This window comes from Pan troglodytes, chromosome X (genome assembly GCF_028858775.2).
Source record: "Pan troglodytes isolate AG18354 chromosome X, NHGRI_mPanTro3-v2.0_pri, whole genome shotgun sequence".
NCBI classification, from domain to species: domain Eukaryota; kingdom Metazoa; phylum Chordata; class Mammalia; order Primates; family Hominidae; genus Pan; species Pan troglodytes.
Window position 1 is genome coordinate 45,442,172 of NC_072421.2, and position 15,457 is coordinate 45,457,628.

At 39.1% G+C, this 15,457-nt stretch overlaps 1 protein-coding gene across 31 annotated transcripts in view; it reads left to right on the top strand.

The window, feature by feature from the left end:
* KDM6A (lysine demethylase 6A) overlaps nucleotides 1-15,457 on the top strand; it is a 235,034-nt gene that overhangs the window by 128,998 nt on the left and 90,579 nt on the right. For all 31 annotated transcript variants that reach the window (XR_010154914.1, XR_010154920.1, XR_010154915.1 and 28 more), the window contains one exon: nucleotides 7,633-7,691. Coding sequence is in view for 11 of the 31 variants with exons in the window: in XM_003953973.6 (XP_003954022.2) it covers nucleotides 7,633-7,691 (59 nt within the window). In the remaining 20 variants the exon portion in view is untranslated. The remainder of the gene's footprint in view (nucleotides 1-7,632; nucleotides 7,692-15,457) is intronic.

Sequence of the window (15,457 nt, forward strand, 5' to 3'; positions counted from 1 at the left end):
GTAATTAAGATTTAGATCCTGTTAGGAAACCTGCTGGGTTAAGGGAATTTTTAGTGGTTAATGTTGAATTATCCTTCTTCTTTTTTTTTTTTTTTTTTTTTTTAACAGAATAGCCTCATCCTTTCTTGTGTTAGCAAAACAGTTGTCGCTACAGATTGAATGTATTAGGGCCATCCGCGGGTTACTGGGTTAAGGATTTTTGATAGGAAGGCTACGAGTTGTCAGTGGCCTCAGTGCTTTTGGGCTGTGCCCTTGTTTACACTGACAAGGTGGTATTGGAGTGTTACAGTGTCATGGAGAAGACCTTCAATTATCAATTATAGGTTTTAAATTTACCCTGGCTTTTAAAGGAATAGGGTACACTGTTTTTTCCTTTACTACTTATATCTCTCTCTTTCTCTCTCTCTTTGACTGTCTCTCTCTTTGACTCCCTCTTTGTCTCTGTCTCTTCCTCTCTCTGTCTCTCTTTGACTCCCTCTTTGTCTCTCTGTGTCTTCCTCTCTCTCTCTGCCTTTTTTTCTCTCTCCCCCGCCTTCTCCTCTCTCTCCCCTCTCTCTCTCTTCTCCCCCTTCCACCCCCGCTTCTCTCTCTCTGTTTCCTTTCTGCTGGTCTTTCCCTGCCTCTGCCAGACGCTTATGCTGCTGTTCTCCCCTCTCTTTCCCCTTTTACCCTGGAGAGGGACTCAAGATAAAAGAGACAGAGCCCCTGACCTCCCTGTTCTTCCTCGAAAGTCATGAGCGGAAGGGCTTCTTTTGTCCTTTCTTAGTTCAGGACATCCTCTCTTGAAGTGGCCTGTTCTTCCACATCAATAGCACCTATCTTGTCCTTCCTCCTTAGTTCTGGGATTCTTTAACCCTGCTCCACCATACTCTTTAGGGGGCCTGGTAGATGAGGACCTTGGTCCTCCAGATGGAGACTGGGGTCCTTTAAAAGAGGGTTTGGACCCTTTATAGTTTCTAGCTCCCTGGAAACTCTGTCTAGAAGTACCTGGGTTTGGAGCCATCTGTTGGAAGGTAGAAAACGTAAGTTTTGTCTTTTGTTTCTGTTTTTCTTCATCCCTTTTCACATATACTTTCTGAGCTTCCCTGAGAAGCTCACTTAGGGGACGGTCTTCTCAACTGTCTATGTTTTGTAACTTTTTTGAAATGTCTGGCCAACTTTTAGTGACAAATTGGAGTTTCAACATTCCTTGCCCAAGGGGATCATCCAAATTGAGGCCTGCATATTGCCTCATTTGCTCCCTCAGTCTGTCTAGGAATCTCATAGGCCCTTCATCCTTTTCCTGTTGTATATCAAATGCTTTAGAAAGATTTCGGGTTCGGGGTACTGACTCCCGAATTCCTTTTATTATTGTCTCTCTTAGGTCCTGCATATTTTCCCGTTGATCTGCTTTGTTATTGTCCCACCAGGGGTCTCAGGCGGGGAATTTCTGGTCCGCGGTAGGAACGTTTTCACCAGGAGGATGCTCACGTTCCCAAACTATCATAGCAGCCCTACAAATCATACTCCTTTCTTCTCCTGAAAAGAGGATGCCCAGGATGGACATTAACTCGACCCAAGTGTATAACTGAGGTCCTAAGAATTGGGCAATTTGGTCTGCCACTCCATAAGGGTTATCTAGTAGTGGTTTAAGCTCCTTTTTAAAATTCTAGACTTTGAACTGGTTAAGGGAGCATTTACAAAGCCAGTGGCCCCCCCCCCCTCCTTATGGTACCTCTTTCAAAGGGAAGAGGGTCGGGCCTCTTAGTTATGGAGGGAAATGGGAAATTCTGAATATCTTTTTTACATTGTTCTACCTCACGCTGGAGTCCTTTTAGAGAGGGGTCTTTAGGTTGGGAGGGAATGGGCTGGTGGGACGGTAATTCCCAAGAGTCAGAGTTATAAGGAGGAGGGATAACGTGAGTAGAGGTGGAATTTGGAATGGGATCTGAGGAGGCAGTGGCTGTCTGAGGGGAAAGATTGGGGACACTGAGTGGGGGAAGATAGTCTAGGGGATCCCATGCGCTGGAGTCTTTAGGCATGAGAGCTGGCTCCTCTGACTTTTCATTTTGAGGTGCCAGATTGGGTTCTTTCCTATTTGTTTTTAAGGGAAAAAGGAGGGCAGGTCCATGCCTCCAACAGAGGGCATAGCCTAGTTCTTCTGAGACACTGGACTTTTATCATTAACATGTCGGATTAGAAGCTGACACATTACATCCTAATTCGACCTAAACTTTGGCCAGAAGATTGAGGGTTTGAGGATGGGTCTTTGAGTCTAAATAAAACATCAATATTTTATCATTTGTTGCTTTTTCCTATGTTTAGTCCTTTCGTTATCCTTCCATTGTTTTAGCATGAGACCTAGGGGGCTATCTGGGGGGATATCTTTGTTACCATCTTTATCCCTCTTGCTCCCTGTCTTGCTTGGGGTATTTCCCATCTTGATGGTTTTGGGGTAAGTTTCAAGGTTCAATTTCCCTTACTGAAAATTTGTCACCTTTTGTGGGGAGGCTCAATTTCCCCTACTGGAAATTTCTCGCCTTTTCTACTACTGGAGGTTCGTGTGAAGTTCAGTCCCCTCCAATGGGCATGTCTCACCTCTTTTTAATCTGTAAGCCACCCCAACCAAGGAGTACTTCACCTCACCCCCCCCCCCCCCCCGGGTTTCTTACCTTGGTCCCTACCACCAAGGAAATACTTTACTGGCTCCTGTGGCTTCTCCTTCCTTGGTCTGTGTACAGTCATCAGTGTGGTATGTGAGAATCCTTTAAGCTAGGTTACTGGCCAGTCCCCCCCGGCCCTGCGCACCCCCCGCCGCCATGTTGCCAAGAGCTTGGGTTATTCCTCGCACTGGGTGAGTTCTGATTTCTCACCCCTGAGGTGACCACAAGGGGCAGGGCATGCCTCCTCATGAGGGAGAACCAGAGACTGTCGGGAGGGGATTGTAATCATGGGTGAGCCCCCAAATTGTTATACATAAAGTTTTGGTGCTGCAAAAGAAATAGCACTCGAACATAAAATTTTCTTTTTAATTCTCAGCAAGGCAAGATACTTCTATAGAAGGGTGTGCCTTCTATAGAAGCAATGGTGAGCGCACACTTGGACAAGGGAGGGGAGGGGGTTCTTATCCCTGACACACATAGCCCCTACTGCTGTGTCATTCCCCTCTTGGCTAGGGTTAGACCGCCCAGGCTAAACTAATTCCAATTGGCTGATTTAAAGAGAGTGACGGGGTGAGTGGTTTGGTGGGAAAAATGGTTATGACAGAGCAGGTAATGAGTCAGGGTGCAATCAGTAATCAGAATGAGTCAGGTGGAGCAGGTAATGAGTCAGGGTGCAATCAGTAATCAGAATGAGTCAGGGTGGAGCAGGTAATCGAAAAAGGTTGCTTTGTGAGGAAGTTTAAAAGTAGAAGGTAAAGGATTGAACATACTGACATATTGATTCTTTGAAAAGAAATTTAGAACTCATATCTAACAGCATGGTGGCACACACCTGTAGTCCCAGCTACTTGGGAGGCTGAGTCAGGAGAATTGCTTGAACCCTGGAGGTGGAGGTTACAGTGAACCGAGATCGCACCATTGCACTCCAGCCTGGGGACAAAGCAAGACTCTATCTCAAAAAAAAAAAAAAAAAAAAAAAAAAGATCCTGAGCATTTCTTCAAAGGATTGTAACAGGAGGTGAAACTTGGCTTTACCAGTATGATCTTAATGACAAAGCACAATCAAAGCAATGGCTACCAAGAGGTAGAAATTGATCCAGTCATAGTGAAAGTGGACCGGTCAAGAGCACAGATCAAGACAACAGTTTTTTGGGATTCTCAAGGCATTTTGCTTGTTGACTTTCCGGAGAGCCAAAGAATGACAATAACCTCTGCTTATTACGAGTATGTTTTAAGAACGCCAAAGCTTTAGCAGAAAAATGCCCAGAAAAGCCTCACCATGGCAGTGCCTCTACTCAGTCCTCTCATCAAACAAGGGCAATGTTTTGAGAGTTTTCATGGGAAATGATACAGTCTTGATTTGGCTCCTTCCAGCTTCTTTTTATTTCCTATTTTAAAAAATCTTTAAAGTAAAATCTTTAAAGGGCACCCACTTTTTTCTTCAGTAAATAATGTAAAAAAGACTGCATTGACATGGCTACATCCCCCAGGACCCCTCAGTTGTTTAGGGCTGGACTAAATGGCTGGTGTCATTGCTTACAAACGTGTCTTGAACTTGATGGAGCTTATGTTGAGAAATAATGTTTATATTTTTATCTTTTAATTCTGTTTTTTCCCATGAACTTTTTGAAGTCCCCTTGTACTGGGTGATTGGATTAGTAAATCTTTGGGCATCTACTCTATGGAAGTGCGCCCTGTGCTAGGTGATAACAAGGAATACAGGCAGTGATCACTCCTGCCTTTATGGCATTTTTATTTGATCGGATGGAGTTTAGTCAACACACAAGTAACAAATATATGGTGTAATAGTTAAGAGTGAGCTCTGGAGACTGACCTAGTTTCAGTTCCTATGTCTGCTACTTAGTACCTGTTTCCTTGAGTAAATTGCTTATTCTCTGATTCAGTTTCTTCATTCTATAAATGAAGCCCTCTACCACCACATAAGGTTTTTTAGAACCTTTTGAAAGAGTTGTTAGATATTGCATAAAACTAAGTTTTTACTGTTACATAATAATGTCAGATGATAGAGACGTTGCAGTAAGACCAAATTTAGAGGTTGGAAAAATCACCTCTAGTTTGAGGTGGGACAAGAAGCAAAGCTTTCGTGGGGAAGGTGGCATTTAAATGGATCTTGAATGATTGATAGAATTTATAGGGTGGTGGGGATTGAATAAGATTTCCCAGAGGGAGAAGAATGAAGTTGGGAGAATGTACAGTGTGTCCTGAAATCAGAAATGCCCGTCTCTACTAAAAATACAAAAAATTAGCTGGGCGTGGTGGCGGGCGCCTGTAGTCCCAGCTATTCAGGAGGCTGAGGCAGGAGAATGGCGTGAACCTGGGAGGTGGAGCTTGCAGTGAGCCGAGATCGCGCCACTGCACTCCAGCCTGGGCGACAGAGCGAGACTCCATCTCAAAGAAAATAAAAAAAAAAAAAAAAAAAAACTCATATTTCTATTGTACGCTCACTCCACCCTGTCCAGGCAGTTGCCTAAATAGATGTTAAGATGTTGCTCCCTTTCCTTTCACAACCACCCTCACCCCCACACCCCCATTGTCTTTCAAATCTTGACTTTTTAGGTAGAACACTAAATGACTCTGGATTAACTATTACCACTTTTACCACATTCTGAATATCCATGCCTCCTCTCCCCCACCCTCTAGATTGCATACTTCTTGAGAGCAGGGGAAGTATATTTTATTCAGATTGGTTTGTTTAACCCTTGAGTATTGTCCCTGGCACCTAGTAAATGCTCAGATTATTTCAGGGGGTGGGATAGTAGATGAATGATCCTGATTAAAAACAGTTTCAACTAAATTTAAAATTAAAAAAAATTTAAACAGGAACTTTAAAAATGGAAGTTGTCTGAGACCTTTGTGACTCCTGGAATTTGTGAATACTTCTGTAATATAATTTCCTCATTCAGAAAATTGGGGGTAATGAGGACTTAATAAAATGAAATTACCATATTTTTACATTTGACAATGTATTTAAGAAACTTAGTGTTTCTAGAAAGATACTTAGAATTCAAAGGAAATGCACAATATAATTTTAGGACAAACTTTAGCATTTTTAAAAAGCAAGAAAAGTCACTCAGCTTGTTACTGGAAAGGGGTCCTGATCCAAACCCCAGGTTGGATCTCACGCAAGAAAGAATTCGAGGATAATCCAGAGTAAAGTGAAAGCAAGTTTATTAAGAAAGTAAAGGAATACCTGCTCAACTGACAATACTTACAGTTATTTCTTGATTATATGCTAAACAAGGGGTGAATTATTCATTAGTTTTCCAGGAAAGCAGTGGGCAATTCCCAGAACTGAGGGTTCCTCACCTTTTTAGACCTTACAGAGTTCTGACGTTGTGATAGTGCTGCTAGGAGTGTCTTTTAGCATACTAATGCATTATAATTAGTGTATAATGAGCAGTGAGGACGACCAGAGGTCACTTTTGTTGCCATCTTGGTTTTGGTGGCTTTTGGCTGGCTTCTTTACTGCAACCTGTTTTTATCAGCAAGGTCTTTGTGACCTGTATCTTGTGCCAACCTCCAGTATCATCCTGTGACTAAGAATGCCTAACCTCCTGGGAATGCAGCTCAGTAGGTCACAGTCTTACGTTACTCAGCCCCTATTCAAGATGGAGTTCTTCTGGTTCAAATGCCTCTGACAAGCTGTTTACATTTTGGGCTTTAAACATCATTGATTCTTTTTCTCAACTAATGAATTACAGAAGTTGTAGTATAATTACCCTAGTTCCTTCATACTTAGGGCAAGATGACTGAGAAATGTTCCATACTGTCTCCCAGAGATCTCCAGCAGGCTTGAGTCCCAGTTGCCTAGAGTCATAATCAGCTCCATAATGCATCCTTTATTGGCATACTTTCCTTTCCTGACTCACTTCTTTACTTCATTAAAGGTATTTCCTCAGATACTTCTCAAATAAACTACTTGTACAAAAACCTTTATCTCACAGTCTTTCTTGGGAGATGCAACGCAGGCAGCGTGACAAGCATTGTAATAATAGTTAAAATTTTGAAGTTTTAGAAATCAGAGACATTTGTAATTTGAAGCTTATAATTTCGAAGAAGAAATTTGTTCACACAGATCAGTATGAAAGCTTTACCTTCTTTTTTAATAGGGAAGATTTACTAAAATAGATTTGCTTGGTTATTGATAAAACATATACTGGGTACTCAAACATTTGCTGTTTTTGAAAATAAGGAGTAGGAGCTGGGCATGGTGTCACATGCCTTTAGTCCCAGCTACTTGGGAGACTGAGGTGGGAGGATTGCTTGAGCCCAGGAGTTTGAGGCTGCAGTGAGCTGTGATCGCGTTGGGGTGACAGAGCGAGACCTTGTCTCTTTAAAAAAAAAGAAAAAATCATGGAGTTATATAAATATAAATTATATAAATAGCTGGATCCTATTAGGAGTCCAGAGGTCAAAGTTAGTCAGGATAAGTGTTGACACATGTCTTGTTTCATACTGCAAAAGGAGTCAATGATATTTAAAGCACAAGATGTTAATGCCTAGGTGATGATTGGCATGATGCTATTTTTCTTAAATACTAAAATTTGTTTTAGGTTTATACTGTGCATTTCCTTTGAATTCTAACTACCTTCCTGGCAGTACTAAATATAAAATTAAATCCAATTCAAGAAACAAAAAGAACCAGAGAAAGAATGTAGATACAAGCAAGAGAGAATAGGATAACATAGGCCGAGCATTTTCTTATTCCTGAAGAATAGATTTTTAATTTTAGATTTGACCATAGAATTTCTGCTAGTAAATATTTTTATTTCAGGGCTGGAATACCTCTCTAAGTTGATTGGAATCTGTGCCATCTGATCACTGTTATTTTGGTGTTTTAAAAATATATTGTAATGCATGATAGAATTTTAGGACTTAAAACATCTTGGATACCGTATTTTACAATAATAACATCATATATGTTAGATACAAGTATTTTTCCTAAAAATCTTTTTCCCTTCCTTTACAGAATGCTGCCTTTTTATATGGTCTTGGTTTGGTCTACTTCCATTATAATGCATTTCAGTGGTAAGTTGACATAAAACCAGTAATTCAGTCGTTTTCAGTAAATGGCTTGTTTGCTTGTTTTGTTTGTGCTTGATTTTTTGTGTGTGTGTGTAATAAATACAAAATTTAGTGTCATTAAACCTACACTTTTCAGTAATCTTTTGAAATGATTAGATTGTTCCTTGAAGGGTGTTGGCTCACCTTAGATTTTTAGAGTTGTATGTTTTCCTGAAAAAATCTAGTATAAGATTCTGTTGAAGAAGGCTTAGATTAGAAAGCTTTTTGGAATTTCTCAGTCATTCATTATGGACTGGTGTTCCCCAAGTTATTTGAACTAGTGAATCACTATGATCTCAGAAGTCAGGATATGTGGGTAAATGGTCTATGATGGCTAGTTTTCAGACTTCTAGACAAGATTGACCACTTCTCCCTTCCACATACCAGCTAGCACTTTCCAATATCCAGTAACTAGGCACCAACTCATAAACTCTCAGTTCTCTGTAGAATAGTACCACTTCAGAGTTGGAGATTAAATATAATAATAATAATATATAAGATTTTCTAAACTGTAAAGTGAAGTACCCTGTAATATTATGGCCTTTGCTCCATTGTTGTTTTTCTGTTTACCAGACAATAGTATGCACTAATGGGGTAAAAAGGCATATAGTTTTAGTTGAAAGATTGGTATTGTTGTCACAGCATTGCCACTTAGTTTGATCTTGAATTAAATAACTTCTCTAGGTCTGTTTCCTCTTTAGTTTATTTATTTATTTATTTTTTATTTTATTTTATTTTATTTATTTATTTTTTGAGACAGGGTCTCACTCTGTTGCCCAGGCTGGAGTGCAGTGGCGAGATTGCAGCTCACTGCAGTCTCAATCTGTTGTGTTCAAGCAATCCTTCCACCTTAGCCTCCCAAGTAGCTGGGACCACAGGCACATGCCACCATGCCCAGAGAGTTTGTTTTTATTTGTAGAGATGGGGCCTCCCCCTATGTTGCCCAGTCTGGTCTTGAACTCCTGGCCTCAGGGCATGCTCCCACCTCAGCCTCCCAAAGTGCTGAGATTTACAGGCATGAGCCCCCACGCCGGCATCATCATTTGTTTAAAAAACAAAACTACATAGCAGTCACTTGCCTTTCCTATAGAGTTTTGATGATCAAGTGAGATACAGTACATTTTATAAAATGTAAACCCAATGTAGATTTTTTTTTTTTTTTTTTTTTGGTCAGAGTCTCACTCTGTCGCCCAGGCTGGAGTGCAGTGGCACGATCTTGGCTCACTGCAACCTCCGCCTCCCGGGTTCAAGCGATTCTCCTGCCTCAGCCTCCCAAGTAGCTGGGATTACAGGCGCCCACCACCATGCCTGGCTAATGTTTTTGTATTTTTAGTAGAGACGGAGTTTTACCACGTTGGCCAGGCTGGTGTCGAACTCCTGACCTCAAGTGATCCGCCCACCTCAGCCTCCCAAAATGCTAGGATTACAGGTGTGAGCCACCACACCTGGTGACATTTTTTATTTTTAGTGTATCTGACCTTTTCAGAGTCCCTTCTGTGCTCCAGAATTTTAAGCTCACGGGTGAATTCTGTGGGAGTCCAAAGGAAGGTGATTGAGTGGCAAAATGTTACAACTCTGTCATATACCTATTGGGCACCCTGAATACTTATTACAGAGCGTTTACATATGCATTGACAATGATTTTATATGGTTTCCCTAAAGAGGAGGCTTTATACATGGATGGTTTTTCCTAGTATCCTTTTTCTTCCCTCTTAGCTTTTGGTCTTGTTGGCTTTTGATCATGTGTGGAAGCACTGCTTTGTTAGAGAATACCTGTGTGTATATAGTGTATTATAATGATTCAGATCACTGGTTTTCTTTGTAAATCTTAGGAAGGTATAATTGATTTTTATGAAGAAGCTTTGTAATTTTATTCTCTATTAAATTATCCTAAATAAAGCCTCCTAACTTCATGTTCAGTGTATTGTATTTAAAACCAAAGATAGATTAGGACTGTTTTAAAATCTTTCAGTTTCTTTAATAGCCTACTTATAGAATTCAAATTCTAAACTTCTAGAATTAGAAGTAGTCTTAGAGATAATTTAGTTTTTCCCCCTTAATTTTGTAGATGGAGAAAGCAAGGGTGTGTGTGTGTGTGTGTCAGTCAGTATTACATAACTGTTGAGTGGCAGAAGCAAGCTTATGCTCATAGTCTCCAATCAAATATTTTATTGTACTCTGTCCCCAGGTTTTAAGATTGAGAGGTGGTTATTATTTAATCAGTATTTGTCATTGTTCACTTGAGCACATTGATATAATCTTTATGGCCAACTAGAAATAATTTAGGTGAAACCTGAGGGGAGGAACTCTTCTGTTCTACCTCATATCAGCCAGTTTTCGCATACCTATGGCAATTTGTAAGCCTCTCTGTGTACTGGGGTTAAGAACATAAAGTTAGTAATGAGGTGAACCTGTCAATAGTTCAAATGTTGATTGCTTTAATAAGCATGTGGCCATGTTAAGTTAGCAGGCTTGTAGCTGTGATTCCTTATCTACATATGATTTCTATATTTTTCAGTTGACCTAAGAAATGAAACTGAATGATATAAGAACAATGCAATGTCTACATTAATAAGTGCCCCCTGCTCTGTTGATCCTGTTCTGGTTACCATCATTTTCTCATGTCTTGAGTTTCAATTCTTACAGCTGCTTCCTAAAATGATACATCTCACACCCTATCTTATGAATTCACTCTGGCTGTGTTTTTCTCTTGCTAATCAAATGTTCTTTCACAAATTTGCCTCACATTTTTGCTTTAACTTGCTATTTCTTTAACAGCTATAAAATTAGAAAGTATGGGGTAGGTGCTTGGTGATAGTTTTAGAGTACAGCCTTAATTGATTGGAGCTTATTTAGGTTAAAACTACTTTTGTGTTTTATTTGTAGATACTTGCTGATTACTGGGATCAGGAATGTTTTAGTCACATGTCAGGTTCTTTGGGATCTATTGAGAAATGTTTCTAGGGATGAGTATGGGTTTTTGTTTTGTATTGTCAGCATGAAGAATCTGCCTATGATGTTTCAGAGTGTTGTATCTCTGGTACATTTATAATTTAAGTAAAATTTGGTATTTGCTAATTGTGTCTGTTGGCATTTGTTGAGGTTAAGCATTTTATGATAATGTGTGTGACCAACGTGTGTCTGAGTTGGTGACTTAAAATATTGAGAGCAATTTTATTAGCTATAGTGTTACTCTTAACCTATTGTCATCTTATGCTACCTATTTTTTATTTCAGAGTTGATTTTATTGGTCAGCCTCTAGATAGTTCAATTATTTGGTCAGTTTTTCCAGTATCAGTTGCAGCCTCTTCTTAGACAGAGGAGCCCAGTCAACTGTTCCATCCTCATTGGACTTACGGTAACAGCTATGCTGTTATTTTACTCAGTAATCTGGGACCAAACTTAAAAGATACCCAGAAGGATAAAGGAAGACATAGAAGCAGAGTGTAAAATATATGCAGCAGAGTGCTAGAAACCAGTCTCTAAAAAGCCATTGCTTTACATGTGCATGCATGCAAGCCCCTGCATTCACTTGTTCTTATTCATTAAGGTGGCTCTTTGCTAGGGGATACCTTGAACTGAGCTCCTTGCCTTTGGAAGGAAACCTATATCCTAGGGTGAGAGTAAGTGAAATACAAAGCAAGGAAAAGTTAGACTAAAAAAAGATAGTTGGGGGAAAAGATAAAGTCAGTACAATAGAAATCATTCTTCCTTGTATAGCTTATAGCCATCTCTCTAAATATATCTTCCTAAGAATCCTTATTAACTATCTCTGTCCTGTAACCTTTTTCCTTCTTTCCATTCCATTGATCAATATCAGAATGGTCTTATGGCAGCAAATGTAAGAGATACTGTGCTAGAAGCATAGGATTTTGGAAATTAAGCCCCCAAATATAGTTGACAGGCCTAATAAGGAAATGTGATAATTATTACTTTGACATAAAAAAGGATTAGGAGAACGAGGTAGAAATGAATTCAGAAAGACAGAAATATTAACAAATTACTACTAAAGTTTTCTTTTTTCTTTTCTCTTCTTTTCTCTTTTCTTTCTTTTCTTTTCTTTTCTTTTTTTTCTGAGACAGGATCTCAGTCTGTCACCCAGGCTGGAGTGTAGTGGCACAATCACGGCCCACTGAAGTCTCAACCTCCCGGGGCTCTAGTGATCCTTCTACCTCAGCCTCCCGAGTAGCTTGGACTACAGGCTTGAAGGCTTGAACCACTATGCCTGGCTAATTTTTTGTATTTTTTTTTGTAGAGATGAGGTCTCACTGTGTTGCCCAGGCTGGTCTTGAACCCCTGGGCTCAAGCAGTCCTCCTGCCTTGGCCTTCCAAAGTGCTGGGATTATAGATGTGAGCCACGGAGCCTGGTGTAAAGTTTCTGTAGGATTCATTTTCATAGCACTGTACTAGTCACAAGTGTTCTTAGGGGTGTAGGAATTTCTACTCTCCTGTATAGTCACTGCTTTGGGTTCAGTAAAGAAAACGAATAGTGGTTTTAATGATGTTCTTACAGCTTTTTGATGGAACGAAAGAATAATGCAACATAGACCTAATGCATGGTGGTACCATTGATTCTGAGGCTTGTCTAGCATGGAGCCTGGCAAACATTGTATTTTTGAGCTATCATGATACAAACATACTCTTACATTTCCATTGAAATTAAGCAGTTAATGTTAACATGTTTTGAGTTTATTATATATACTTTTATTTTGGAAAATAACTAGCAGATTTAAGGCAGTTCTGATAAAGTTACACTTAAACAGTGATACATAGATTGCTAGATAAATTTTGGAAGGGCTTTGATTAATTAGGCTTCAGGGAAATTGTGAATAAAAACATAAATCTTGCAATAGGGTAGGGGAAAGAAAATAATCCCACTCCTGAAGTGATGAAATGAAGAGTGGCTAGAGAGGAGAAAAGAACCAGGACAGGTGATATATTAGCAACTGTCAGTGTGAATAATCCAGGGTATGACATTTCTAATTTAGCCTCACATTTAAGGTCATTTCTGATTCAACCTCAAATGATCCTTCTAGCCTACTGCTCCCCTAAATATTAATATATTCTTTGTGCCAGTCACAGTGTATTAACATTTCCCTGAAAACATCTTAAGCATTTTTTTTAACCTATGTGACTTTTGCCTTCTTCCATCTCAACCTTTTAAAACCTTACCTACCTGTCCCTTACTTCATCAAATGTTTCTAATTATTTAGAAACAACTTCTAAATTTCCTAATATATATGTATATCTGTGTTGTGTATGTATGTGTTATAACTAAATTAGAGCTAAAATATTCTTTTATTAGTATGAAAATTTGTGGAATTAGTTGATTTATCCCTTCATATATCTCTGTGAGAAATCTCTTGTTCAGCCTATTAGCCTCAGAGAACTTAAAGTTTTATTTATTTTATTTTATGTATGTATGTATATATGTATTTATTTGTTTGTTTATTTATTTGAGACAGAGTCTCACTCTGTCGCCAGGCTGGAGTGCAGTGGCACAATCAAGGCTCACTGCAACCTCTGCCTCCTGGATTCAAGCTATTCTTCCGCCTCAGCCTCCTGAGTAGCTGGGACTACAGGCGCGTGCCACCACGCCCAGCTAATTTTTGTATTTTTAGTAGAGATGGGGTTTTACCATGTTGGCCAGGATGGTCTCTATTTCTTGACCTCATGATCCACCCACCTTGGCCTCTCAAAGTGCTGGGATTACAGGTATGAGCCACCATGCCCAGCCAACTTAAAGTTTTATTATGTGTCTTTCCAAATGTACTGGAACTGTGCTAAGAATATTAATACTATTATTTTTACTATAGTTTTAGAGGAGGCTTTAAAAATGACTTTGTAGAAGTCTTATTAAAAATGACCATTGTGAAATATATTCAGCACATGTATATGTTTTTTGTAGGTAGTGTTATTGAGGTTTTAGCTTTATATCATTTTCTTTTTAAAATGGTTAACAGTGGCAAACTTTAAATGAAAAAAACCTTTAAACTGAAAATCTATAGAAACTATTTTGATGATATAAAAACTATATTTTTCAGATTTTAAGAAAAATGCCAATGATACCATGCAGAGCAATGTGCATTTCTTTTGTTTCGTTAGAGAATATGCTTTAAGTATTTGAAAACTGTAAACCTTTCCAGGGAATTGTATCATAAAAGTATTTATGGTTTCTGGTAGCTATTTCTCATGTTCTAAAATTCCGTCAGTCAGAATTCTGAGGTTACAGAAATTGAATGTGTTAATGATTTAGTCTAGTTTGTGCCATAGAGATCATGTTGTGGCCACCTGCATTTTGGTGAAATATGAATGCAGTAAGCTGATGACCAAAATTAGAATGTAGTCTGAGTGTTACCTATTTTCTCTACCCTCCCACTCCCTCAACTCTTAACTCTAAACTCTTAACTCCAAATCCACCTTCCCTTGTACTTCCTTCTCCCCCTCCCCCAGTATTTTTATTTCTTATTTATTTACTTATTTGTTTTTCTTGGGATGGAGAAACCTGAAGACGCACACAGGAGAAGAACATGGAAAAGTTTAGAAAAGGAAATGAACTTACATGTTCGAATAATGTGTTTTGTGTTAGAAGAACTGATCAGTAAAGAAGTCCCATCAATTAACTGTAAATGTGATGGCACCAGTAAACATCTATTAAATTTAAACCCTTTGCTGTATTATTTTAGGATATTAAACATAGAAGAGAAATATAGGCCTCAAGGAATACACTTGGAAAAACTGGAGACAGCACACTGATAGGTAGTGAATGAAATGATTTGATTGTAAAGTAGACCTAACTGCTGGTTTACACTAAACAAAAATTGTCGTTGACCAGTTTAGGTGGTGTGTCTTGACGATAATAGTGGATTTAGAGGGCAGCAGATGAATCAAAATATTAGAGATCAGGAGAATTAGTAAGGAAAAGCAGTGAAGTCAGGAGAACCAGTATTTAAGAATTCCTGAGATAAGCCAGTTTATAGCTGAGGAGGAGCAATAATAGCGGTAGAAGAAGAAATGGGAGTTGAATAAGTACTGCTCACCCATCTTAAGTGCAACATGGAGATTTTATTTATAGTATCATAATTGTTAGGCAATCACAGGAGCCACACGTTTGAGGGAATATGTACAAGCCAGAGCAGAGCAAGGAAAGTCCTTAAGGAGACTATTTCAGTAATCTAGTAATGAGATACAGAAGCAGAAGATTGGGTCTATAAGGTTTTCGATTAGAGATAAACTTAGAAAGAACAACGAGGAGAACTTTGATTATATATATATAGGTTGCACCTTGTCCTGGGCACTTAATAGTCCCTAAAGAGTAAACGTAGACGACTGCTGTTATTTGGAACATGTGTTTTTTGCTTATAGATTAATAGTGTGTTTTTTTACCCCAGTTTGTTAACAGACATAGAGAACATGTTAAACCCATGTTTCTTTGCGCCCGTGTGACATTGTGAACTAAGTGGAAAAGATGTCTGTGCTAAAGGCACCCATGGAGTAAAACATATCCACAAATACTGTGTTTAGGGAAAAGGCTAGAAATGGAAACTGAGAGTAGGAAATATTGCACCTGAGGGGCTGTTATTGTACTGTGTTCCTTCTCCTTCTCTTCCTGACATACCCTTTGTTATACCTTTTTCCTTTCCTGAATTCTTTGTTATTTCTTTATTCTTTTCCACTTTCATTCTTTTTCTTTCATATCTTTGACTCAGGCCTGCCTGGGTTTTTTATTG